The 26,500-nt window shown below is 41.7% G+C and overlaps 1 protein-coding gene across 13 annotated transcripts in view; it reads right to left on the bottom strand.

The window, feature by feature from the left end:
* myocd (myocardin) overlaps positions 1–26,500 on the bottom strand; it is a 95,250-nt gene that overhangs the window by 41,484 nt on the left and 27,266 nt on the right. For 2 of the 13 annotated variants that reach the window (XM_044102479.1, XM_044102481.1), the window contains exon 1: positions 7,959–8,373. The exons of 10 other annotated variants lie outside the window; for them this stretch is intronic. In XM_044102479.1, coding sequence (XP_043958414.1) covers positions 7,959–8,013 — 55 coding nt within the window. In that variant the 5' untranslated portion in view covers positions 8,014–8,373. Of the gene's footprint in view, positions 1–7,958; positions 8,374–26,500 lie in introns of those variants that run through there. One more of the 13 variants, XM_044102482.1, reaches the window with a different exon arrangement.

Raw genomic sequence — 26,500 nt, 5'->3', positions numbered from 1 at the left:
AGATTTAATTGTTTTTCATTCAACTAAGTTTGCTTCTGATAACCCTCTTTGTTAAAAGTTCCAAATAAATATGCTCTTCTTAAATGTGCTTTTTCAAACGTCTGGTGATGTTTTCTGTAGAATTAAACTGTATTTTAGCAATAACTGTCTTTTCAGGGAAGATATGCTGGTTGTACCTAAAAGAGTGTCCAGTGGATCTTGGCTTGAGTTCCACACAGAACTTGACAAAATGCTTCTTTTTTTCTTTGAGTGGCATCTGGGTTCAAAGCTAAAACGAAGCCAGAGTTCCCAGGTTTCCAATTTTCCAAATTGGAAAATTCAATTGGAGCAAAATGAAGCCACCCAACACTGGATTTTGTAGTGACTGTAGTGACGGTAAAACGTTGTTCGTCTATTTGCACCTCATTACTGTAGTTAGTGAGCCTGTTGCTATGGCTTTATCTGCTATTCTATTGCTGCCGACGTCTAGCATGGACACCGCGCACAACAATCATCACGTCTCACTCGTTTTCCGTGCTACAACCGAAACACCTCGTGCTTTGTTTTCTGTCTCAGAGCTAAATGTGCCAGATTGGAGTTCTAACTTCAGAGACCAGCTGGATGCAAAAATACGTCTTGTGTTAAAGGTGTCCTCTTCTTCAGGGCCAACAGCAGGGGCAAAATATTTCAGCCCGTTCCTGAATTAATGCTCCAACTGTTTCCTTTTCCTTCTTCTCCTTCTACTTGGCACCGCTTTTAAGGCTGCAGCAACTCATTACATTTAGCTGGTAAATAAAAGCCATATTACCAGAGCACTTGGCTTGAACTGATTAGATTCATTAAACGCAACAATGAAAGTTAAGAACTTGAGCCTGTCTGCAATCGCAGGGTGTCGTATAACATGATGCAACAGTTCATGAATAGCTTTTCATTCTTTTGATATCGTAATAGTGCAATTCTGTGACATATCAAGGCTAAAAATACCCATCACAACATTCAGTCCAAGTGTGAGACTCAGTTTTTACTCATTAAGGTGAACCTGTTTGGCATCAGGACATTTTTTAGAGCTTGATTAAAGGGTAATTTAGCAAATAAGATGATGTGAATTGAATATACAGTATGGGTATTGTCTGAACTATATTGTTTAAAATGAACTCAGAAGGCAGATTCTAAAACCTAATTTCCTAAAAATCTCCATGCACCGACTCTGAGCCAAATCAGCTGTATCCCGGCCAAGGAAGTGCACAGATAGTCACTAGGTGGTGCTAGAGCATCTGCCCTTTTCACTTTTTTTGGGGGAAAAAAAAGTGCCCTGTTAAAATATTTGTTTCATTTTTAAATTTTTTTAAACAGTGTAGTGTGTGGCTGAAGGTAGCATTTCTGGAATTAAAAGCTTATAAGCTGACTAGTGCCCTGTAGTGCGCGTATGGTGTACGTGTCGTATATTCTGTTTCAAATTCATCAAATCATTCACATCAGTTATTTGCACAATCTATTTTTTTTAAAGGAAAGATAAAATCAAAGACAAGAGGTATGTATTTTCTGTGTGAGGATGTAAATTTTGCTGTGATACATTGAAAATTGTGCAGGAAAAATCTACTAATGATCCCACTTGTTGCAAAAGGTAATCCCTCCCCCCAACCCCACTTGAGCACCTGACCCCCAAAATATCTGTGCACGCCACTGACCCAGGTTCTTGTGAACCCTATCAGTATTATGCATGTCCACATATGCATAAAAAAACCACACACACGCATACAAAACAACACTGCTTTCTCGCAAATATTTCTGTGAGCAGGATGTAGGGAAAGATAAACACAGCTCCTGGCTTTTAAACAGATCTGCTAGGCAGTGTGTGGTCCACGGCATGCGTGTGTGATTCTCCCTGCTGTGTCCGTGTGCGTGCGTGCGTGGGTGTGTGTGCGCGCTGTAGTGGCCTAGGTGGGACTCTAGGTCATAAACACGAGCCTCCTCTGCGTCTGTATGATCTGCTCGCGTCCGTTCCTTTCGTCTCTTTTGTCTGCGTGTGCTTTTCCTCCTGGCCGTTATCTGGAGGGTCTCCTGGTCTGATCCTGGATCTGACACACAAGTATGAAATGTTCCCGCTCCGCCTGATCACGTTCTGTTCGTCTCTCCAATTGTTTATCATCTCGCTCAGGTGGTTTCAATTCGCTCTCCTCTGGCCACAGCCGTGCAGAATAGAACCTGCTTCGGCGCAACGTCTTTTCTCGGCGCCCGTCTGCCATACCGCCCGCTCCATCGCTGCGGCGCACCTCCGTTACGTAACGTTCCCCTTCTCCTGCCTTCATCTGACATCTGCTTTCCTTTACCGCAAGAGGGAGGGGTCACGACCCCGTGGCTCGCTACATCGCAGAGCAAACGCAGGCATTAGTGACTGGAAGCTGATCAAAACATGCAACTGATACAACCACTGCCAAGGATTTTTTAAAATTTTTTATTTTTTTTACACACGCCTGATTGCTGTATGGGTTGGTTCATAAGTGTTTTGGTAAAAGCCAGGTGACAAAATGCAACGTAAATGTTGTAGGGAGCTAATTTTGTTCTGCATTTTTTTTCCTTTTCCTTCCTCAAAGGGATAGTTTGAGATTTTTGAAGCGAGGTTCAGGAACATGTTCATGAGCAGTTTATATCTTACCAGCGGCAGATGACGGTCTTCATTTAGCATGAATCCACCTCAGCTGAGTCTGGTCCCTGAAGCTAACAGCTACTTTGTGACAAGGACTAAACCAGACGTCTTAAACAGCTTATCTAAAATAATACATTGGTATTTTATACCTCTTTATGGCAGACGTTTCATGACCCAGTTCTTGAGGCTCAGCGGCCTGCAACCTTTAGATGCGTAAATCCAAAGGTCAAGTTCTACAGAAACTGGCGAATCCCGTTCTAAATTAACTTAGGCGTGTTGATGGGAAGCCACGAGGAATGAAAGACCATTGATGACAAAGCAAATGGAGGTTGGAAGTGGTGTCCCACCTATAATTTTTCTATGTGAAGCACATGCTGAGAGCTGAGCACAGAACACTGTTAAACAGATGACTCTTTTACAATCTGTAAAAGTAAAGATTATGTTATAATAGTCTACAATAAAACCTTTTTACACCACTTTATTTTGTCAGGCACACAGAAAGAACATTGTTGGCTCACTGGCTCACTCACTCCATTTACTGCTTAAATAATTTTTTTTTTCTAAACAAACAGAGAAATACTTTTACATTATATCTGCCAGGATCAACAACGTCCACAATGCTCCCAGCATTCAGAATGTCGTGGCGTTACGAGCCTCTTCTCGTGAACTTCTAGAGGAAGCTGCCTTGGTTCAGTCAGTAACGTGACTTTATTAGACATCTGCTTTCAATCCGTGTTAGGACTCTATTGTTATTGTGGCTCTTCAGTTGAATAATAGCACGCCACTGGCTATGGTGGCGGTTGTCTAAGCTGGCAACAAATGAAACAGGGAAACTATTTGGGTTAAAACTTAAGTCAGCTGTTAGCTGACTAGCTTTTGCTAGTAGACACTTAGTCAGCTGTTAGCTGCGTAGCTCTTGACTAGCTTTTGCCAGGCAGCTAACACCTGCCTTTAGTCCTACTATGTCAGGTCTATTAAGTTGAGGGGGAAAGAGGAACACAAAGATGATTTGTGTATGTAGAAGCATAGATGTCTGTCTTATGGACGATGATACAATCTCCCATCTTTGGCTAATTGTCAGGACATTCTAGTGACTCAGAATCTAATATTGTTGTATTGTCTGCCCCTGCTTGATGTGGCATGGGGGGGGGTTATACAAATGCTCTGATTTATACAAATAGAAACCAAGAAAGTTTTCTTCTGTGAGCAAAAAAATAAATTCTTGTTGTTCCAGCAGAATCTTACCTTAAGAAATCTTAACAATAACTTCAAGATGCAGAACTCGAGTTTTACAGTTCGGTTGACAAAGATAACAATAAATTTGTTTCGCCCTGTACTCCCACATGTCCTCGAGCCAAACCCTGAAAACTGAACCCTTCTTTCTGATCACTTCGGTGCTGCCTGCAAGCTGATAAAACAAGCTCATATTTCAACCAGGTGACAGGCTTAATCTCACCCATACATGCAGGTTTTATGTCTTATTTTCTTGGCGAAGGCAACGCTGAAGTCAAGCTGCACTGCTTAGTGCTGAGCGTACTGACAGGTTATCAATAACTGTGCCTAAGAAAGCACAGCAGCTGCCATACAGTCTGCTCTTTCTCCAAAGCGTTGCCTAGTCCTGACTGCGGAGCCGAGTCGAGTCGAGTCGAGCTGAGCCGCCTAATCACAGATAGCTGAAACACACTGTTGACTTTGAAACCAAAGACATTTGTTTCAGCCTGGGGTGCCTTGACAACAAAGGACATACAAATCGACAGCCGCATTTACAAGTGCTCAGATTTATAATGTAAATAAACCGTGGTTCGAGGGGGTTTCGTGTGACTGAAGTGGAGATAATTAAACATGCCAGCCGAGAGATTTCGCTATTTATCATCCATTTCTGTGCCTCGCACAGGAGAACGGCACTAACATCACACTTCTGCACCAGAACTCCGACAGTCTCAGGAGAGGACGCATTCGTCACCCGAATTTCCCCCCTAAACTTTCATCGACGCGGACAGGAATGTGTTGGCGACAGACGTGCGAGCGTTGCTGTCTACCGTCTCGTAAACAGGTGTTCCCAAATGAAACATGAGGTTTATTTTACTCTAATACCCAAGTATGAAGCGAAAATCCACCTTAAAACGGGACGTGCATATGTTACTCCCAACGCTTTTGGCCACTTAAGAGTCAGACTTATGAACGAGAGCCAGAGCCTGGCTGCAGGGGAGACAACACTCCACCATAAATGTTTCTGGAGAGGTTCCACTGCCTGTGACTTATGGTCAACAGTGGTAGGCTGAAAACAAGTGGAAAGGAAAAGGAAAAAAAAAAAAGGAAACTGTTTTTTTGTTTTTTTTCATGTGCAGCCAGGATGCCATTCACTGTCAGAACATTGGAGTATACTTTCCCTGGTCTCACAAACTATTTCAGTCCTGTTAGTGTAAGGTTATTGAGGTTCCATTAAAGAGATATAATCCAAGTCATTGCCGCAATAAGCTGAATTATTTGACATTGTTTCTCCCGAACCTTTTCTGAATGAGTAGATCGCATCCATATGAAAGGGAATCATTACGTCATTTTACGCCTTCTTTGTTTTTTTTGTTTTTTTTTTTTTGTTGAGAAAAATCAACTGGCATACACTTTTCTGAAAAAAAAAGTTAAGTTTCCAGGAGAATTGGTTTGATTTTGGCACAGTCGGCCCCTGTGGAAACTAATCAAGTATGTAGATGATTATATTTCCAAGGAGCTGCTATCTCTAGATTAGGCACCAGGGGGCGTAGGCAGTGGCCTTACAAATAAAATGAAGGACTTATCAGTCGGTTACCAAAGCATTTGGTTTTCAGTTGCACTCAGACTTGATGGAGGTTGAGGAAGCTTCTATTGGCTTCACATCAAGTCAAGTGGAGATACCAGGCAACTATTCAGTGGATTGTCGAGGATAAGTACCCATCCTCAACATGAAGTGCAACCTCCATGAAGGATCAGTGACCTAGATGGAGGTTCAACCTCCGGGATATCTGTGGATCCCTACACCTCACTTCCACCCGGTCGCATTCATGATCCACACAGAACCCTGTTAAGTCGATTCTGCTGCTTACTGCATCTAAAAGGCATCAAGCTATCACAAACTATTGTAACTGCCTGTTTTCTTTGACTCATTGTCCCACCTGTTGCATCCCCCTCTGCCAGTTCTTGATGTGCTAGTTCCTTGCCAATCAAATCATTCACACACCCAACATGAGCGTAAGCACTGGTTTTCAGGGGTATCAAATCATGTCCAAATTGGGAGTAATTTCTCCTCCGGGCCCACATTTTTTTGTTAGTACGAGTAGAATTTGTAATTCTATTTGTACCGTAACTGATGAAATGTACTTCTTGGAGGGGGGGCGTAGGGAGTTAAAAAGGGAAAAACCAAATTTATACTTAAGATTTAGAGTTCTGATTTTGTTATTTGAATTTGTCTGCATGTTGGTGCCAATTTAACAAATATTTGCATCTTTTTGGTAGATATAAGTACTGCAGTAAAAAAAACAAAAGGCTTTCTCGATCACTCGTTACTTCTCTCAAGTAACCATACTTCTCAAAAGAGAATGTCTTATTAGAAGACATAAGACATTCTGCACATAGATCCCTCAGGATCTGGTATTTACCTGAAGTTGGACCCCTCGTTCACACCGTAACGTCTCAAGAACTTCGCCCACTATTGTTTGAGCTGTTAATCAAATCAACATGAGCACTAGTGAGTGACACGCTCTAAGAACATTGTGTAGTCTCTGTGGAGCTCATAAATCAGATCCTTATCTTTCCTTTTAGCCTCCACAGAGCGGAGGCAGTTCCCATGGCTTCAGCAGCGCAGCCGAAGCGCGTTGTATGCAGAAGCGGCGACAACTGGCAGTTTTCACATAGAGCTAAATGCTCCCTTAGGCTACGGGCGAGCAGCAGCGGTTCCCATGGCTGGGATCATGTAGTTCAAGTGTGGTGGAAAAGTATCAACAATCGTTGGTTTTCACAGACTGTTGAATGTCACTCAGAGTGCTGCAGCTTAAAGAAAACTGTAAATTCTCCACAGGCTGAATTGTCTCAGACTCCCTCCTGTCTTCAGCAGTTAGCACATAGAGATTTACAGGCTGTCTTCCTTCTGTAGGCTCACTCAGGCACTCGTAAATTAGCTCCAACAGTCACGTTGGTTGTTATATGTTTCACCCAGTATTAACTCCTCTGACTGTAACATCAAGAGGACTGGAGCTTAGAGTCGGTATCTCTACATCTGTGCCGCATTATCCTTTCAGAGCACTCGGGTTAGAGCAACACAGTCCTTCTAGCAGAAAGGATTTGTTACTGGAATCCTTAAAAATTCCCCACAGCACAGAAGTTCCATCGCCATTTGGAGCACAGGAGCGCCGAAGGGCTCAAAGGAAAAGGGACATTTGGCCCGCAATCTCCGAAATGCAGGCACAGCTGACCGGCAGAGCGGATGCATGGACGAGAGAAACAGCTCACCGAAATTCACCTGCCCACCTTTCAGTGACCTACATGGAGCCTCACAGCTGATTCTCACCCCCAATCAATTACATTTTCCTCAGGGAGGTGGCAGTGTTGGTCAGATTACACACACTACATTGTACAGCGGAGACACACACCCACACACAGGGTCACAGATGGTACCTCTAAACTAGAACAAGTGTCTGAATAAGAAATGCACCGTATTGGAATGACCTGCCAGGGGTGTACACCACCTCTTGTCTACTAACCAATGAAGATGGGCACCGTCTGCTGTGACTCTGTCAGGATTAACCCAGTGTTGCAAATGGATGGACAGAGATATTAATTGAATTGAATGAGTGCATACAGGAGGAGGGAAGAATAAACGGCACACAGAGTCTTGTGCACCATGAGCCATATTTAGTTGACCTCTGACACCTCTTCAACATCTAATCACTCTTATCAGACAGGGGAAACCTGGACAAGCTCCCTCAGCAGCACCACCACCAGGGAACAAGTGCACCAACCTGCCTGAGGCATCGCAAGCACGTGGGTACATCTACAAGGAAGCAGACAGACCTCGAGGAATCCTTACAGCTGCAAATTCATGGTGTGACAAGGCATGCCGCTAGTCTCAGCTCTCTGGAGACAGACTCTGGTGTCAACTGTACCTACACAGCAGCGCACACCTGTGGCCGGGCTGCAGTGACAATGTCTCAATGCAGAAGGGAGTTAAATGCAATGATGTACAAGAGATTTCACGTAAGTTCCAAGTGTTGGCCGGCAAGGTGTCGCAGGACAACCGAGCAAAAGAGTTTGATAATAAACAGAGAGCATACAGTCGGAATCAATCCAAAAACTAACTTACCTGATCTAAACTTGCTTCGTATCAGTATGGAGTGCTCGGAGCCCAGAAGAGTCATAATGATTTCAGTACAGTTCCAGCGTTCAAAGGTTTCAAAAACAAGCCGCAAACGTTCAAGAAGCCGTACACACTTCGAGCCCTCGGGCGACCTCTGGACCTCAGACTCATGGGAGACAAAGTTGGCTCTGGCCACTTCATCAACAGCTTAAGAAGAAGCACTAACTGTCAAAAGTGTGTGAGAACAAACTAAATCGTTCTAGTTCTGTGGCGCTCAGTTGGTGTGGAATCTAGCTCTCTGTCTGCCGCTGTTCTCCTCTCCTCCGCTCTCACCCCACAGCAGCTGATGTGGGAGTGTGTGATTTTTGCGGGCCGATGAGGCTTTGGTCCCTTCTGGCTGAGAGCTCTGAGCTGGGGCCGGGGACAACACACAGAGATATGCCCTACTCAGGGAGGGGCCGAGCTGGGGCCAGGGTTTCCTCCAAGCCCCGCCTGCTGCAACCCAGAGGCACAACAGGGTTTGGCTGATGACTTCTTCCTCCCTTGCCACCAGTGTAAATATATCTGCCTATCAGCCCAGCTGACTGTCATTAGTGGGGAGAAAGGCAGATCGAGATAGAGACTCAGAGGAAGACACTGGAGCCGTGACAGAGGCAGAACGGAAGATGTCCAGTTTCACTTCTTCGCTGAGTCTTAAAGTCTGAGTAGAGGTAAAACTTTGGCCAAAGAGTCTGATCCTAAAGTTCTTTACTCTGAAGTGAAATAGTACTTGAGAGTACTAGATTTTAGAATGGGGTGGGAGATTGCTTTTACAAACGTCTGGAGAATCCAAGAGATTTGAACTCTCTGATAAGCTTGTTAAGGAAGGAAAATCCAAACCATTGTCTGACGTCAAAATACCATGAGGAAGATTTAACAGATGCTGTAGAAGCAGAGTCCTGAAGGACCCAAAGGCCAGTTTCTCACAGAAAAAAATGCAACGAAGACGAGAGTTTGGAGCCTTTGGTCTGTTTTTGACAGTCGCCGTATCACTGTAAAGCAAAGAAGATCCGAAAAGAAGATTCGACAAATAAAATCTTCAAAATCTTCATACTGTAAAACATGCTTGTCTTTTTGTTGTTGCCCAGCATAACAACAGAACAGAATGTTGTCCTGCAGCCAGATCAGACAGTAAATGTCATCTACCCATATTTGGTGGACCCCTCCTCCAGTTTCCACACACCAACTAGATATTTGTCCAAAAGAACTAGGCTCTGAACTTTGTTTCTTGAGTGTAATATTTTCCAGCTCCTCCACTCGAATGGAGCCGAATCTGATGGGGACTTTTTGTAATAAACCGACGATTGAAAAATTGTTTTCAAATTTCTGCCACAAATTTCCTCTTTACTTTGAGATACCTAAAGAGAACCGCTCTAATCAACTACCTTCGTGGTTCACCTCAACACAGCAGTGGCGGAAGTAAAGCTACAGGCTGTGAAAGTTATTGCTTATTGAAAGTTGACCGCAAACCATTTGGGGAAAATATGGGGAGGACTTATCTTGTCAAGAGAGACCAATATGTAACTTTTTGACCTACACGTAAAATGCAATGTGTATCAAAAGAACCATGACAGAACATCACTCTGAAAACACAATTTCCACGCTGCAACAAAGATGCTGAGAGGTTTGTACTGTGGGAACAAGGAAGCTGGTCAGATTTGGTGGGATGGAGCTAAATACAGGACTAGACTTGAGACTGAGGTGGAACGTCACTTTTCAGCGGGATATTCAGCCTGAGCTACATTGAAATGATTTAAGTCAGAGCGTAAGCATATGTTTGAATGGTCCAGTCAAAGTCCAGACCTAATTCCAATGCAAATCTATGGTAAGAGTTGAAAACTGACACACAGTCAATTCAGTCTGAGTGAGTTGCAGCTATCAAATGGGCAAAAATCTTTTGATGTGCTAAGCTCATAGACGTACTCTACTTCATTAAAGACTTGCAGCTAAAGGAGTCTGTACAAAATATTTTAAACCACATATCATTTTCTTTCCTCTGTTCATTTATTCATAAAATTTTCTTTGTTTGTCACATTGTAAAGAATACCTAAAAAGATAATTACTTTTAGATGGTACTTTATTCCACGGATCAATCCTCTGACCGATAAATCTGCAAAACCTCATTGAGCAAATCAAAAAATTCCATTCATAAAATGTTTAAATATTGCTGATTCATTTCACATATATTTGCACTATTATTGAAAAGTAATTGTACTTTGAGATATTTACTTTAGGTCAATGAAAGTCGTTAGGTTTTATCCTTTAAAGTGGAAAACTTGTAATAGGACTAAAACTCACTACAGAACATACATGATCAACGAAGACCATGTGGTTTTATAACAACATCCTCATAGTTGTCTGAAGATGATTTCAAATAAAATAATGGATTTTAATCTGTGTGACACTGTTTTTTTTTTGTTGTTTTTTTTTGTGGGGTTTGTTTGGATTGCACATTTACTAGCGTGACTTAATCCATGTGCAGTCAATGACATAATGTTCACATATAGCTCATGTCCGGTATTGTTAAGACATCAGCAACGACTGAGATTTTATTAACAAGATTGCTACAGCTATAAACTCTTTATATGTTTAACTGTGTAGCCGAACAGATGTGATGTGAAAATAAAATAACGTATTTACCAAACCATCAATACACAAAGATTTTCACCGCAGTAAAACAGTCGACAGCTCACTCGCACCACATTGTGATGCGTAAAAATGGGAGAACATTTCACTTATAAAGAGATTTTGTGGCAGGTTCAAAACAGTTCCAAAGATGCTGGAAGAAAAAAACAACTAACTTTATCTAAAAAACAAATTCAGGTACTAATTTAGCATTTTAAAATTTATTGCTCAACACAATCCTGGCATAACCAGGAGGATTTCAAGAAGTAAAATCTTTATCTGAACAGAACATAAAAAATTAAACCCTCTAAAATATCTAGCACTACTCCAAAAAGAGCAGGGCGTAATAGAAAATGTTGCACATCATTTACAAAAAATAAAATAAAATAAAAAATAAAAAGTGACAGGAGGTATGCCTCTACATTAGAGGCATACCTCCTGTATGCCTCTAATGGCATACAGGAGTATCAGTCCACCAACCAACATCAGTTTGGTTGGTGGACTGATACTGGAGACTTCAAGGTATTTTGAGCCCTTATATTTTTCCCGGACAGACTGCTGGGCATGCTGTGCAGCACCAACATAGGTTCGGTGGAGATCCTCAATGCATGGCATAAGATCCTCCAGGGTGATCCTCCACCTTCTTCTACAAACTCGTTTTCCCTACACGGCTTCTGACAAACTGGAAACATGGCTTTTCCTGGCTTTCCTCAAAAAGACACATTTTTGAAAAGCGTGAAATGCTTCATTCCTTGGTCTTGATGTTTTATTCACCAATGTTCTCTCACAAACCTCCAAGGCCTTCAAGGAACAACAGCGTTTATACAAGTGGACATTTGAAGGATGCCATTCCTATTTTCCTCCATTTTAATCAGTCAAAAACATATTATGAAAATTGTATAATGTAGCTCTATATTACGTAAAAACAAATCAGTTCTTCAGAGCTTCGAACTTCACCGCTGTCCGTTTTAATCTCTTCACACCGTAAGACACGGTGCTGCTTTCGTAGCAGATGATCTCCTCCACGCGCCACTGAGATGCTCGCACTGAAACGTGGAATATTTTAATGTAACAAATGACATGCCTTATCTGTTTGCCGTAAGTCTGCGCCGAGTCTGACGTGTGCTGGAGCGAGCTCCAAGAAGCCGCACAATACTCCAGTCAAATATTTACATTAAAGCTTCTCGGTCTGCAAATCTGTCCTTGACATTTGCAAGTGAATTTGTCTCCGCGCATAAACACACACACGCACGCACACGCGCGCACGCACGCAAGTTACTCAGGTGCACACACGCATGCACACACATGCCACTCCGGTGTCTTAATTAGCAGGTGAAAGTGCTTAAAGGGAAGGTTTGACAGTGTACACACAGTGTCTCGAACAGATTCCTGAGGAGGTCACCCAGCCCCGGCTTAATCCTCCCCTTTAATTGGGCCCCATGTCAACGAATGTGACATGTCTCATCTGAACTGTCTGGAGCCACATGTGCGTGTGTGTCTTTCAGCATGTGTCTGCGATAAAACCACAGAAGAGACTCAAAGATCACACTCGTATACCAATTAGACAAATCTGACTGCACAGCTTTAAACACCATATCCACAGCTTAGCGCGCAGATGTGCGACCCGCGACGGTCAGGCAGTTGTTGATTGGCCGACGATGCAAATGGCTTAATCGTTTTCGTCTAGACCGCCGTGTTCAAACCCCGCGTTGCGTAACGCAACTGTGCGTGTTTATTGGCAAACCGTGCGGCTTGTAAATCAAGACATGACTGTATAATTTCTTTTGTTTTAGATGGAACAGATGTGTGAGGCTAAAAGTAGCTAAACTGTAGAAAAGTTCATAAAAATGATGTCCGAGCTCAGCAGGAGATATATACAGTTGAATATACAGTGGCGAGATGTTTTATCATCCTACTTTCTTGACAAGATTAGCATGTTGCCATTGCTATCAGTTCCAGTAAATGATGGCTCAGCACAACATGGAAACTTGTGCTACTGACCGGAACAGTCACATATTTTAAATGCCTCAAGTAGCGTACCTCATCCGTGGACTCCAGCTGTCCTTCAGCCATTTGATGAGGTTTACTGGCTCACACTGCGGGGTGTTGAAGTAAGGGAACAGTCACTGGACCCCTTCATCCAGCCATGAATGATAATGATAAACTTTGAAAATGGTGTGTAGCAATATGTAAATGTCATGAGACAGTGGTCTCATGACACGACACTGATTTCACGAGAACAAGACGGGACGGGATTTTATCACTTTCAAGAAAACGTCAAAGATCAACTTTTTGCTTAAAAAAAGAACTTTATTCTGAAACTTTATAGAGTTTGCCTCAGAAATCAACAAACTGATCTTTCATTTTCCAATTTGTTTTCATCTCCTCAGACTTTAGACCTCAGTTCTTTCACTATGCATGGTCTACTGTATGACCTTTCCCAATTGCTATTGATAAAGTGGGCTGTGATTGTTAAGTAGCTTAACATGCCCTTAGATCTGGTGGCAAAGTAGAGTGTTTTCTTGACTATTTCTCTTTTTCTTATATTGTTAATTTGAGTATTGTATTTTTATTTTTATCTTTGTTTTACCTTTGTGTGGATAAGCATGTTTCCACTTCCATCAACTTGAAAAATAAAGGCTATTTCTGTTCTATGGGATGCAAGCAATTAGAGGCCCTACCTCACATCTTACAGAACTTGAAAGCTCTGCTGATAACATCTTGGTGCCATTTGACCTTCAAAGGTCAAATGGAGTCCACAACTAAACAGGTCAGGGATGCAGTAAAATGGAGACCAAAGAACTATTAGGCTGTTGGTCATAATGCTATGCCTGACCATTGTACATTAAAGGAGTTATGCGTCTTCTGATAAGCAGGTACAACATTTTGACAGCAATACTTTGCACAAATCAAACCGCAGTTTTGAAGTGAGTTGTGTCATAATGTGCCTTTAGGATCCGTTTTATGTGGTCTGAACTCACAGACAGCTCATCTTCGCCTTAGCTGTTCCGAGGTAAACGACGCATGTTGTCGGTTTAGATTTTTCAATCCCAAAAGCAGGCCGACTCTGGTGTTAGTTATTGAGTCAATAGTGAAATCGCTTTTGTGGTTGTTAAAATAAAACACTGTTCTCTGCCAGACTCAGAAATCTTATCTCAAATAATAATGAGAAGTGCTGACAACGTCGATTAATTATGAGGTGATCAATTTCAACTGATCGCTCAGTCACTACATTACTCTCAACTTATTTCTAATGTTGACTTCAGCCTTTGGATGCACCCATGACTCTTGCAAGATGCATTTTTGTTTCTTTTTGGTCTCTTTGTGGTATTTAGTGCTATTAAATCTACAGCACTGCATATCCTCTGTTGCAATTACTTCAGTATTTTAAGCTTAGCTTCGCTGTGATCCAGTCTGGTTGAAGTTGTTTGTGCCAATGGAGCAACTCAGAGTGCTTTTACACAGTTCGTCTCCAGACCTAAAGATTTCTAATATCCCCTGCTTAAATTGACCATCTTGCACCCCAAAGATCCAATGCTTGTACTGAAAAAAAAAGCTTGTGCCAAATGACCTCCCACAGCCTCCTAGACAATTCTTTGAGGATAAAGATCTAGTCCCATTTTCCATGGGCAGGAAAGAAGATAGACTGCTAGCCTGTAGGTTCGACAATTGGTTGGACCCTCCCTACAACCGTACTGAACACTTAGCTGTTCCAAGGATATGGAAAAGTTTGATCCCTCAAGAGCTGGCTGATAAATCAGTATTACTGAGGTCTGGCATCTATTTAATGGCACAGTATGTAACGTCTTTTTTGTTATGAATAGAAATAGTGTGTAGTTCTTTACTTGCAGCTGAAGTTCTGGCTTCATCCTGAGATCTGGTACAATTGGATCCATTTTCATTACAAATGTGCAAAAAACGTTGTCAATATTCAGATAATGTGTGGGGAAAAAACGCAATTTTGCAATTGAGGTGTTTCTGTTAAATAAGAAGGGCAATTAAAATCACACGTGATCAATTTGTTGAAGTGATAAGCCATTAAAAACATGCTGCGCCATCATCCTCCAGCTACTTCCTGTCATCTTTTCATGATTTGCACCAGTGGCAGCATCCGGTTGTGGATCATGTGACTTATGTGATGAAGACAAAGTGTTTCCATTGCCGTTTTACAAAATAATCCAATTTCGATAAAACCAGAAATAACAAACAAACAAAACACCTTATCATGGAGCCCAAACTTTTTATGGAAAAATTAGAGCTTTTTCAAAAATTGGCATTCTTATAAAGCAAATTCATTTTGAAATGTTGATTTGCGCAGTTACAGGGCCAATGGAAACGCAGCTACTGTTGGTGTTGCCTTTGGTATTGATGTGAATTCCTCAGTACTACATAAAAAATTTATAAAAAGCTCTCTCATACAATGCCTGATGTGGGTATGATAACCAACATGGTGATATGAACTACATAAGGACGGGGCTGAAGTTTAAGAACGGTACCAACGGTGTGCTCAACTCAGGATACATCAGAACAAAATTTAATCTGCTACATTATTGGCCTGATCCTTAAAGTATACAACACTGTAAAAAACTGGACTTGAAGGCTGATAGTCTGCTGATGAGGGATCTTGGATAAAGACACTGGTAGGGAAGAGGGACAGGAGATGAGACTGACGGAGAAGAGCAGCTTCTTTGAGGACAAGAGATGAGGCCGTCAGGAGTAGACAGGATATGGGTTGGGGGAGAGGGGTATTTAGGAGGGTATATTGTGTGGATGTTTGTTGAGGCAGCAGACGTAGTGGCCTCTGTGGCCCCCGCTGAACACAGCTGTGTTGTATCAGCCTAAGTGTGCGTACTGCTGCTCTGTCTCAGATAGCTGTTCCAGTCTCAGGTAAACACTGACCTTTAATTCTGTTGCCTTTGTGGGATTACAAGTATTTAAGTTGTTCTACAATATTTGTATTAGACTACATTATGTCTATGTTGTGAAGGTTTTTTCTTTTCTTTTATGGAACTGGGTTGATATGAGGTCGGGTAATGGCACTTGGATTAACAGAGACTTTTATCAACGCCCAATCAGCCTTATCAGTGAACTAAGGGTTTTCTCACGACACAAGTTGGCTGAAAACAAAAATGTGTCAGAGAAAATTGGAGGTTGTGGAATACAAGCGGAGTGAGTAAATTCTGACGAACAAAAAAAAGGAAAGGGCCACGGTCACGAAAAGAGTGTGGAGGGGACAGAATTGCTTTGTTGCAGGAGAAGAAGAGGTGAGGGAGGGTGGGAAATGAAGAATGAGAAGTGGACGGAGTCAGACGCGGAGTCAGGTTCAGCTTTTCCCCCTCAAGTTCCCGAGCCGCGGTTTATAATGAAGACGTTCCAGTGGGAGCACGTTGAATCCAAACCAGAAGTGACAGAAAGACGAGCCCGAGCCAGCAGCCCCCTCTTCTTGTTTCCAGCCCCCCCAAACCTACAGTCTATCTACGTCTGCTCCGAGGCTCGGTAACCTTCATTCTGCATCCCCCGCCTCAGACCTCGGCGGCGTCTGAGCCGCGCATGTCTGCCGCCAGGTTGGAAACGTCAACATGCTCGGGAGACACTGCTGCTGGAATCAATCTGGGAAGAATCCCAAAGCACAACAAGGGTGCATGGGAGCTGCACGGCGTCTATAACATGAAATGCCAAAGGGAGACAGTATTTGGTGTTTTTGTAGCTGTTTGGACGATCGGCTTTGCCTCTGGTGCAGTCTGCAGGCGCTGGCGGGCAGCCACAAGAGCATGGACCGGGAGGAGGAGGAAGAGGACATGGAGGGTGTATCTCTGTGAGGCCTGAGCTCAGAGCTGGGCCGGCATCTCCACAGCTTAGCTCTTAACTCCTGCCTTTTGACAAGAGCTATACTCTGGCTTTTTGTGGTATTCCTAAACCCTCACTATCAGAAATTTAATAACTCTGAGTTTGGCTTGTTTTTGTTAATGTCTGTCTTTGTCCTGAACAGTTAAAAAGGAGATATCACAAAGAAACCTGCATCAGTGCCAAGTTTCACCTTACTTGAGTGAGTTCAAAACAGACAAAATAAAGTGCATTTTCTGATTTAAGTCACCGATTCCAGACACAGGAGTGAAAATATCCCATCAGCCCTTTCAGTCTTCATTTTATTTCATGTTCATTTCAGGTGGATTTAGAGTTGTGACCAGATATTTGCATTCTCTGTATAAAAGGCATGCAGTAGGCTTAGTCCCTTTAGACAATTATATCCAACTATCAAATACCAAGGGAATGTTCTGAGACAGGATCCGTCTCCCAGAAATCAACATGATTTGGTTCAAAATTTCTGTTGCAAAAGCAAGAGAGCTTGTGAAGATTAAATTTACTTTTTTTTTGTAAAGTGCCTTGAGATATGTGTTGTGAATTGGCACTATATAATATAAATTGAAGAAGAGGGCATTGAGTGTCACGATACAGTATAAATCAAGTCCTGTACAGGTTATGAGCGCATGTTATGACATATGAAGTTAGATCACGGTTTGCAAACGCGCTCATGAACAAAGACCTTTGTTTTGGAGACATGTCTTTGGTCTGATGAAACTAACTTGATAAATCTTCCCATAATGACAATTGTCACATTTGGAGGATGGCTCTAAGGTGGTACAGTACTACCTACATAAAGTACGGGCCTGGAAGATTCATGTTTTGGTGGTTTTGGTGACAACCAAAACAACTGGCTGTGGCACTTCATAAAATAGAAGAAAGGACATAATACAAGTATTGCAGCATAGTAGAAACGTTGCACCGACATCTCAAGATATCAGGCAGGAAGTTAAAGCTCAGGCACAAATGGGGTGTCCAAACTTGTCAATGACCCTGAGTTACGTTGCTTCGGTTCCTTTCAAGCTGAAGAATGCATCAATTCTGAAACTTTTTCTAGTGGTTTAGTTTCTTTTCACATTAAAAAGAAAACTTAATGTAAACCAAAACCTGCCACTACAAACCATGCAAGAACGTCAAGACAGTTTATTGATCAGATGTGTTTGACTCCCAAATTCAGAAAGCACATCCTGTGTCCCAAACTGGTCAAAACATGGCAAAGATGTAATTAACTTATCAGTAGTTTTTTTTTTTTTGGTGCTATTACAGACCAAATTATCTGACAAGTTTGGAATGGATGGATTATGCCACATGTTAGGCTATGTGCTAGCAACCAGTGTAATTAGTGCAATTAAGCAAGCCAGTTACTTTCTAGCCATGCTTGACTGCACTTCAGAAAATAAAGCAATGGCATTTTTGACCCAATCATGAACTGAAAACAGAGCTGTGACTGTGGTCATTTTAACCTTGATTGATTAAACTGTAAGCTGAGAACCTTTAAGAAAACGTGATCCGCCGTAAACACCAGGAAGGTTAAGATTAGAGATGACCGTGAAATTGCTTGATTGTTTTTACATGAATTATTATGATTTGAGCCAAGGATATAAAGATTTAATGTGATGTTCTATTTATTTGTTGAATTAGTTATGTGCATTTATGTGCTTGCAACATTTTCACATAATCAGTGTGACTGACACATATTTGCTCAAGCATTTTTTTTTTTAAAAACAAAAACATTCTAACATTGTTTTGTCTCTTATTTCAAGAATCTCTTACGTACTCAGCCTCTGTGGGGAGAGTTTGAGAGTCTCTCTAGCACTTCCTAAATGACCCCATTCCAACAGTTTTGTCGTCCCCACAACACTGCCAGCCATCACTTCCCCTACTGACGTCTGTTTGACAACGTAAAACATGTTTGCAAACATACGGACGCGAGGTCATATTTCTGTTCTCGCACAAAAACATAAAACAAACACAAGTGAAATTTAGCTGCTGTGTGAGCTGATCTGGGAACAGCAGTTGAGGTGGCTGACAGACAGAGAGCAGAAACAGGCTGCCCCAGGCTACAGACTGATCCATGAGTACAGAGCTGGTATCTGCTGGTCTGGACTCCACTTGACCCTTTAGAATTGGAGATTTATTTTTAGAACTTCATCTGTGTGTGTGTGCATTTATCTGCCCATGTGTGCACATGTCATGTGTGGATGTTCTCTCCAAGTGGAGTACGTCTTATCAGCGATGCAAAGCATTCATCAGGGGTGACATTTTTTGCCACTCTACGTTCAAACCAAACACACGGCTGCATGTTCCATCGTTTCTCTGCAGGATGTGGAGAGGCTTGACTTATGCGAGTTGTCAGTGAGACATTATGCTATCGTCACTCTGCCCCATTGATTTGGTGGTTTTCCCGTTTTTATTATTTTTCTTGTGATTGGTCATTCTTTTGAACAAACGCTGCTTTCTTCCTTGCCCCAGTCCAAAAGCTGAATCAACAAAGGGGCACCAACAGCTATGAGGTTCTGCTTGCTTTTAACGCTACAGGGAACCGCAGTGGGTCATGATCAAATGTTGTTCCAGGGTTCTGAAAGGAGCTTCATGTATGTTTTTGTTGTCCTTTTCCTAGCTTGTGTGTGTGTACTCGTGCGCTTCAGCTCCAATGAGAGTCTTATGATTTGCCACGCTTGGATACTGCCACGATTGATTGATTAATCGCATAAAGCGAGACTGATGCTGTTGAGCCATTTAACAGGATTGTGAACTGTGGAACACCATTGTCTTTACGTCATTGGTTATGGCTATTTTTCAGGCAGGGGAAGCACCCTTAGAGGAAAATAAGGTGGGTGGTCTTCACGGAGGGCCAGCCGGTAAATGGAAGGCACAACTAAAACACTGTGATGGTAGATACAACAATTGCTGACAGTTGGCCAACTTTGCAAAGTGAATTATGAACTGAAGTTAGGATCAGCGCCATAACAATCCGACATGCAGGTTCCGATCTGGCTTGTCTTCTTAAGGTATTGGGCAAGAAAAGCAACTTCTTCCGAAGACAGACAAGTCGCTGGGACATTGAGTTCAAAAGTAAAATAAAACAAAACAGCATTTTTAAAGACCATCTGAAGAGGAAAAGTCAAATGCCACCATTGGTATATGCCCTCTGATGGACGGGCAAGTCAACCCCCATGACCGTTTGAGATATACCTGTCTATCAGGTATAGACAGTGGATGGACTGATGGAGACCATTTTCTTGTTTAATACCGATAAGGAAGCATGGGCCATTTGATATACGAGGTTCCTGCACTGACAGTTTTAGCTAAAAGCGCAGCAGGATGAAAACAAAATCAAAGGACAACTTTGCCACAATGACCCAGAAACATTTTGGTTCTGAACACAACCTTTTCCATCAAAGTGTAGGACCATGTCTAAAGGCCAAAGGGATAGCTTATCAGCAAAACATCAAAATGTTGGATCTGTAGCCCAGATTCTGTACCCTACCTGGTAAAAGTTACATCACAACACTGCAAGAACACACAATCTTACCTAGTTTTGTTGGTCTACTTTCTCAGTACACTTGAAATTAAGCAAAACTAACTTATAAGTAACCCTTCAGCAAGATGTAGGAGCTTGCTAAGGTTTGATAAAAAAGTACTTTAGGCAGACTATTTCATAATGTGGGAAAAATGTCTTTTTATAAGTGAAATAATCTGCCAATGTAACTAGTACTTTCTCATCAAAAATAAGAATTATTTTCTTATAGAAAGCTCCTATCTCTTGCTGAATGGTTACTTATGAGTTTGTTTTCTTTTATTTCAAGTGTACTAAGACATTTGTAGTAGAAATACTTGGTAAGATTTTATATTTTTGCAGTTAAAGAAGGATCTCAGGGGCTGTGATTCGTGCTAGAGATCTTGTTGTCTTGAGGCGATAGTGCAGAAAACATAATCTCATGTAGCTTCATCCACGGTTATTCTATGCATATTAGAGTAACAAAACCAAAATCCTGCAAGCCAGTTTAACTGAGGCTGAAATGAACCCCATTTATTACAGTGTAATCACCATGAAAATTGTTTGACAGGCGTAGTAAAAGTAACAAAGTTGCTTTGGAAGAGGTACAAAGAACTTGAACTTCTCCAATAATTTACTGGTGTCACCATGAACAGCAAAAGCATTGGTTGCACCTTGCTTTGGCAGGTAATTTTATGGGATCAGAAATTATTGTTTGAGATTGTACACTGACATGAATAAATAATGTTGCTGTTTGCCATTATAATCACAGTGTGTTCGGTCACAGCGTCCAGTGCCTGAAGAGATTGCTGTCTGCGGATATCTTGTGTTAAAAAAGCTGCAAGTTACTGAACTGTAATTTTAATATCCACACTTTACCATGCTCACTGATTAAGATCTATAATTATGACAATTATACTTTCACTATTAGCAAAGTGAGTCTGGACCAGTCTTTCTCAATCTGTGGTCCCTGGACCAACAGTGGTCCGAGGATGCCACAAAGTACTGTACGTAAACAATGTTTTATTAGCCGTGACATGAGCTCAAAGTACAATGTTACAGTAAGCTTACCAAAAGACTGTTTAAAAATAATAATGAATAAATGGCTTAATCTGGGTTACTAAAAAGAAAGCCTGAAAGTTTCTCAGGATGAGTTACAAAACGTTTGTTTTTGAACACTATGACAATACATACCATGCCACTGGCATAAAGATTTAAATCTGTGGCTGTGCTGAATCTGATATGCCAGTGACGAGGCTGTGAACAACGCTGCGCCCCACGCTGACTAACTGCATCTTAACAGCTAAAAGAAAATTATTTATGTTGGGCTATCTTCTGGCTGAAAGAAATGTTTACTTTTGCCAATGCAACTCAAATCTACTTTTCTTTTATTATGCCTCTAAATTGCAAATAGCCCTAAAACATTTAGTGCACATAACACTAGGAAATAAAATTTTTTTTTACTACATCATTGGAAAGTTTAGTATCCACACTTTCAGAATCCAGTTGCCCTGCGACAGACTGACGACCTGTCCAGGGTGAACCCGCCTCTCGCCCAGAACGTAGCTGGAGATGGGAACCAGCAACCCTCCTGACCCCATTAGGGACAAAGGGTGAACAGAAAATGGATGAATGGATGGACTTTCAGAATCCATAAATAACTCAAAACTCCCAGAGTTGATTTGTTCATGGTTTTACTGTGGCCGGTCATATTTAAAAACAGCTCCACCCTTCACATTCGGAGAATGTTTAAACGGAGATAACAAGTTAAGAAACTAATATTTTCATGTCAGGTTGTACATATTAAGGTGTTGTGTTATTGCCGGGGCAAGTTCAAGTTGCTTGGTCTGTGAGTGTTAAATGGGGTAAGTGTTCCTCGGCCTGAGAAAGTTAGAGGTCAATACCTACAGAAATTGTCAATAAAAATCATGGAAACCCTCAAGGTCTTGCTGCTATACCAACAGAAAACACACCCACGACTACAACTTGATCTGAGTCGGAGTGAGAACTTGGTGGGTGAGACAGCTATTGTGTCACGGCGACCAAATGTGTCACTTTCTGTCTCCCACGTAGCCATGATGAAACATGATGTCATTGGTTGGCCATCCGTTGAGTTGTGGATCAGCGCCACGAGCGCAGGCCCAAAGACTCAATGGTTCCACACGAGCCGGAAGCAAGGCAGGGATGTGAGGCTGAAGAAGGGAGGAGTAAACAGTAGGAAAAGGAGGAAAACCACTCCAAAAGTGTTGATTACACAGACATGATTCATCTGTCTGAGAGCTGCAAGCGATTTATTGGTAGCATGCTGTTGGATATCTTGTCCAGGCTTTGTATCATCTAGATATGTATACACTGTAAGGCGCCTTATCGTTTTGAAATTATCTTAGAAAACAAATTCTTTCATAAAGATGGTTGCTGTAAATAATTGAAGTTATGACTGTCAAGAATACTCCTTGCAGATTTAGATCTTTTTTTTTTTTTTTTGAGAATCAGGGAGGCATTCGTCAACATCTAGTAACGTAATAGCTGAGATTATGTAGGGCCATAAAAGGCTTGTAGCCACAGTCGGGAACTGGTGCCTTTGTTGCGACACTATCAAATACTGAACAATCCTGATCTAGTCATCGTTCTGCTGGAATATTTCTCAAGTATATTTCCAAGGTTAACTTAGTCCTGTTATGATATTTATTGCTGACCTCAGTCGCTTTGGATCCAACCAAGCAAAACATCCTTATTTTCCCCAATCCACCCCCCCTCCCCCCTACACACACAATCTGGAATAATGCAAAATCTACTTCCTCTTCATTCTATTACTCTGGTTCATCATTTCAGAATTCACATCAGTCTAAGGCTCGATGCACAATTCAGATTTTTTGCTGAAATCCAATTTTTATTTTATTCCTACATGATTGTTCATATTACTAATCAAACCAGACCACAAAGTAACTTTTGTGTGAATGGTTTACGTCCGCTAACGACTCGCACGCGCAGAAGAAGAACTTTTGATGTCAAACCGAAGCGCATTGTTAACGAAAGACATAATGGATCCTGCCATCTTAAGTTTATTCAGCGATGAGAGTCGACAGTATCACAACTACGAGGCCATAACAACCTGACAAAAGCTAAAAAAAAAAAAAAAAAGTGCAACTAATTGCAACGGCTTTTCGTGGAGCATTGACTGCAATTTCTGTAGGGAAGTCGGTTTGGATGTGTAGGCAGAGCCAAGAGTGGTGAGATTGAGCCGTTGACATAATTAGCTATGTTGGTCATAGCTAACTGGTCAAATAAAGACACGGCAAAATCTTTATTTTTTGTTTATTTGGGCATCAATGATCCCTGTGAATTGTATGCATGATAATCTGATTGCCACAGCAACATTCAAACAATAATGCGACAACCGTCACTTACAGTTAGTTGTGTGGCTGTCTATCCTCTGAGTGTTGGCTTACTGATGGTTTGGGAATCTGTCCCAGGTCTACAATGAGTGTTACTCCTAAAGAGCCAGATATTTTCTGTACTGCAAGTAAGATGTTTTTACAGTTTTCTGAAAAGGAAGCATTACGGGGATGGATGCAAAAGTGAATAAAAAAAAAGAAAAAAGAAAGGACCAGAACATTGAGTCCAGTTCTCTGATGGTGCAGTTATTGGTAGCAGTTAGGGACCAACACACCTAAACCCTCACATGAACACAAGTCTCTTCCTGCCGTTCACTTAGACTCACACACAGACAAATTGCCAGACATGCCGATCCCCATCAGGAGAGAGGAGACACCTTGCTGCCCTGCTGACAAGGAGGACTTTCACTCCGTGTACTTCACACAAGCTTGTAAACTGTCCACTTAAAGTCTCCGTCAGGTTGACTGGCAGTTAGGAAATGTCTGGGATTCTCGGCATGTCCAAGGGCGTGATTTGTCAAATAAACATCCTCTCAGAACCAGACAGCAGTAGGCGCGTTGAGCAACAAGGAGCAACCCCGGAAAGCGGAGATGGGTCGCTCTTTTGGTCTGCGTCAGCGGGTCAAGTGTCTTCACTTTCCCTTTCCTATGGGCAAAGCGGCGCCCTCAATCAAAGCCGGTCTTACAGCTTCAGAGTTGAAGTTGGAGGAGTGCTGGACACACTGTTAAGTGTTCTGTAGGAAAGAAAGGAACAGGCAGAGTATAAACAAAACGTGCGACCTTGCAGAATGCTCTGAGCTTTGAGAATGTGCTGCCTGGTGACTCTTATCACCGCCGTCTGTCAGACACGATAACATTCGCGGACTTTAGGGGTTTTGCTGTCTGAAAATTTCCTGCACAGCTTTTCCGTTAGCTCAGACTCTGCAGGTCAGAGGTCGCACAGGTCACCGCTAGCGCGTCTCCGAGGCAGCAGGAGTGACGGCAGAGCTTGCGGAACAACTGCCGCGCTACTCTATTTCGGATTGAAGGGAAAGGATGAACGATAAGTGTTTAATCATGGCAGATGGATTTTATTGTTTTATATCCAGTAAAAAAACAAACAAAACCAAAAAACACAAAGCTTACCCAAATGTTTGCTACTGTGGTCCAGGACTGAGATGGTGTGAGATTCTTGTGGTACGATTTGAACACTTTCACTATATTCGCATAAAACCTTTCACCAAGAATGTAGATGTTTATGAAACAGGATATGATATTATGATACAACATTTTCCTCAAATGTTGTCACTGCTGCTTAGATAAAACATATAAAAAAATTATATCTACGTCCTTCATTTTGATGTTAATACACTCAGAAAATTAGAGTGTCGTATAAAACTTGATATTTTTTTGTCACTCATTTCAGAAAGTGAAACTCAAATTCTTAAAGAGGAAACCACTTTAAACTTTTATTTCTGGACATTTGAGGATAACGGCTGACAAATAATGAGCATCCGAACTGTCACACATCAGTACAATAGAAATCTAAGACGTCTGACACAGTGGAAGATGATGCCAGTCCATCCCACATTGCTGAGTTTGAGTAATGCTGCTGCGTGATGAGAAATGTGGCGGCTTGAATCCAGAGTTTGCATGTTCTCCCCCCGATCACATGCTGGCTTTCAGCAGGTACCAGGATTTTCTTCTGCAGTCCAAAACACATGAAAGTTAGCTTAACTGCAGATTTTCTGTTTAGGCTGTGCCACAGACTGGCAACGTGTCTGGACTCGTACAGGGGGGCTTCTAATCCCTCTGTGATCTTGAACTGCACCGGTACAGCAGATGAGTGAGCACCGGAGTTATTCATTAGCTTATTTCCTCCATTTCACGTCTTTTACATAAATCCCCTGCAGTCATAATCAGGCACGATTTTGGAAATTATATATCGGTTCTAGTCAAAATAATACAGGCTTCAAAAAGGAAAGGCCGTCTTTCCCAAACAGGTTCCATAAAAAGCCATAAAAACAGATCAGACATATTTTTACATATCGGAGGATACAGATAAACAACTTTCATGCCACTATTCGCCTTGTAATCGTTTACAAAATCTCTTTCAGCCTGGTCTTTGCGGGTCATAATTTCACAGTAAAGCCAACTACGACCCGGTTTGATGGAGAAGCTTCTCCATCAAACCAAAGTAAACATCGTGTCCACGGCCTGATCCCGCTCTGCTTTAATTAAATTTCTATGCTGTGAAGAACGATTTCCATAAACACAGAGTGATCAAAATTAGACCGTAACGTAAAGAACACATGCGTTACCATGTTGACGTGGAGTGAAAGGTATTGTTCATGATTCGATTGTCTAATTTGGTACTATAAAGCTTTTTTGTTGTTGTCTGATTTGCAATCTCTTAGTTTCTTCCCTCTTTGAAGCATGTTCATTTATCTGTCTGCGCTTGATTTTCTATGCAACATGGACATTGACCCTTTTTTCAAAGTAAAAAGGACTAAATGTATAATTTTGTGGTCTTTCTTTAGAAAATTGAAACAAAACTCAAAACTTTACCAACTCCTTGTTTTCTCTGCTAGATGTCTAATGTGTCCTTTTCAAAAGCATTTAAGGTGGATTTAGCCATTTAAAGGGGCGGTATTATGTGTTTTGCAGGCACATAGCGCCATTATATAGAACAATCAAGTAACTATGTTAACTGCAGTTATTATAAAAATGCAATTAAATATGACTTAAAAGAAATTTGACTTTATAATTTAACGCCTTGAAATTAGACCTCTGTCTCTTTAAAAATTCCCACTCTTCCTGAAATTACACCTTCAGGAAGTCATTGCAAAATGGCTCCTCTATTAACCACTTAACAACGTTTTTGCCAGGGTTTCACTGAGAAATGGCTGGTGTAATGAGCTCAGCAGCGGCACAGTCCCATCACATGTTTGCTAATTGCTGCTGGCTAGTCTGAAGGAGCTGATTGGAGGAGGGCTGCTTTGTGAGGCGGAAGCTTGGTGTGTTTTTGATGACAGAAAAACATGATGTAAAGCTAAAAAATAGTACATTTTACATAATACTGCCCATTTAAGAACTAAAATGAGCAACTGGCTAACTGCTGGCATGTTATCAGTGGATTTCATAAACTT

Source organism: Gambusia affinis, linkage group LG20 (genome assembly GCF_019740435.1).
Source record: "Gambusia affinis linkage group LG20, SWU_Gaff_1.0, whole genome shotgun sequence".
Taxonomy (NCBI): Eukaryota; Metazoa; Chordata; class Actinopteri; order Cyprinodontiformes; family Poeciliidae; genus Gambusia; species Gambusia affinis.
The sequence above is the reverse complement of the archived record's forward strand: the minus strand, read 5'-3'. Positions and strand labels throughout refer to the sequence as shown.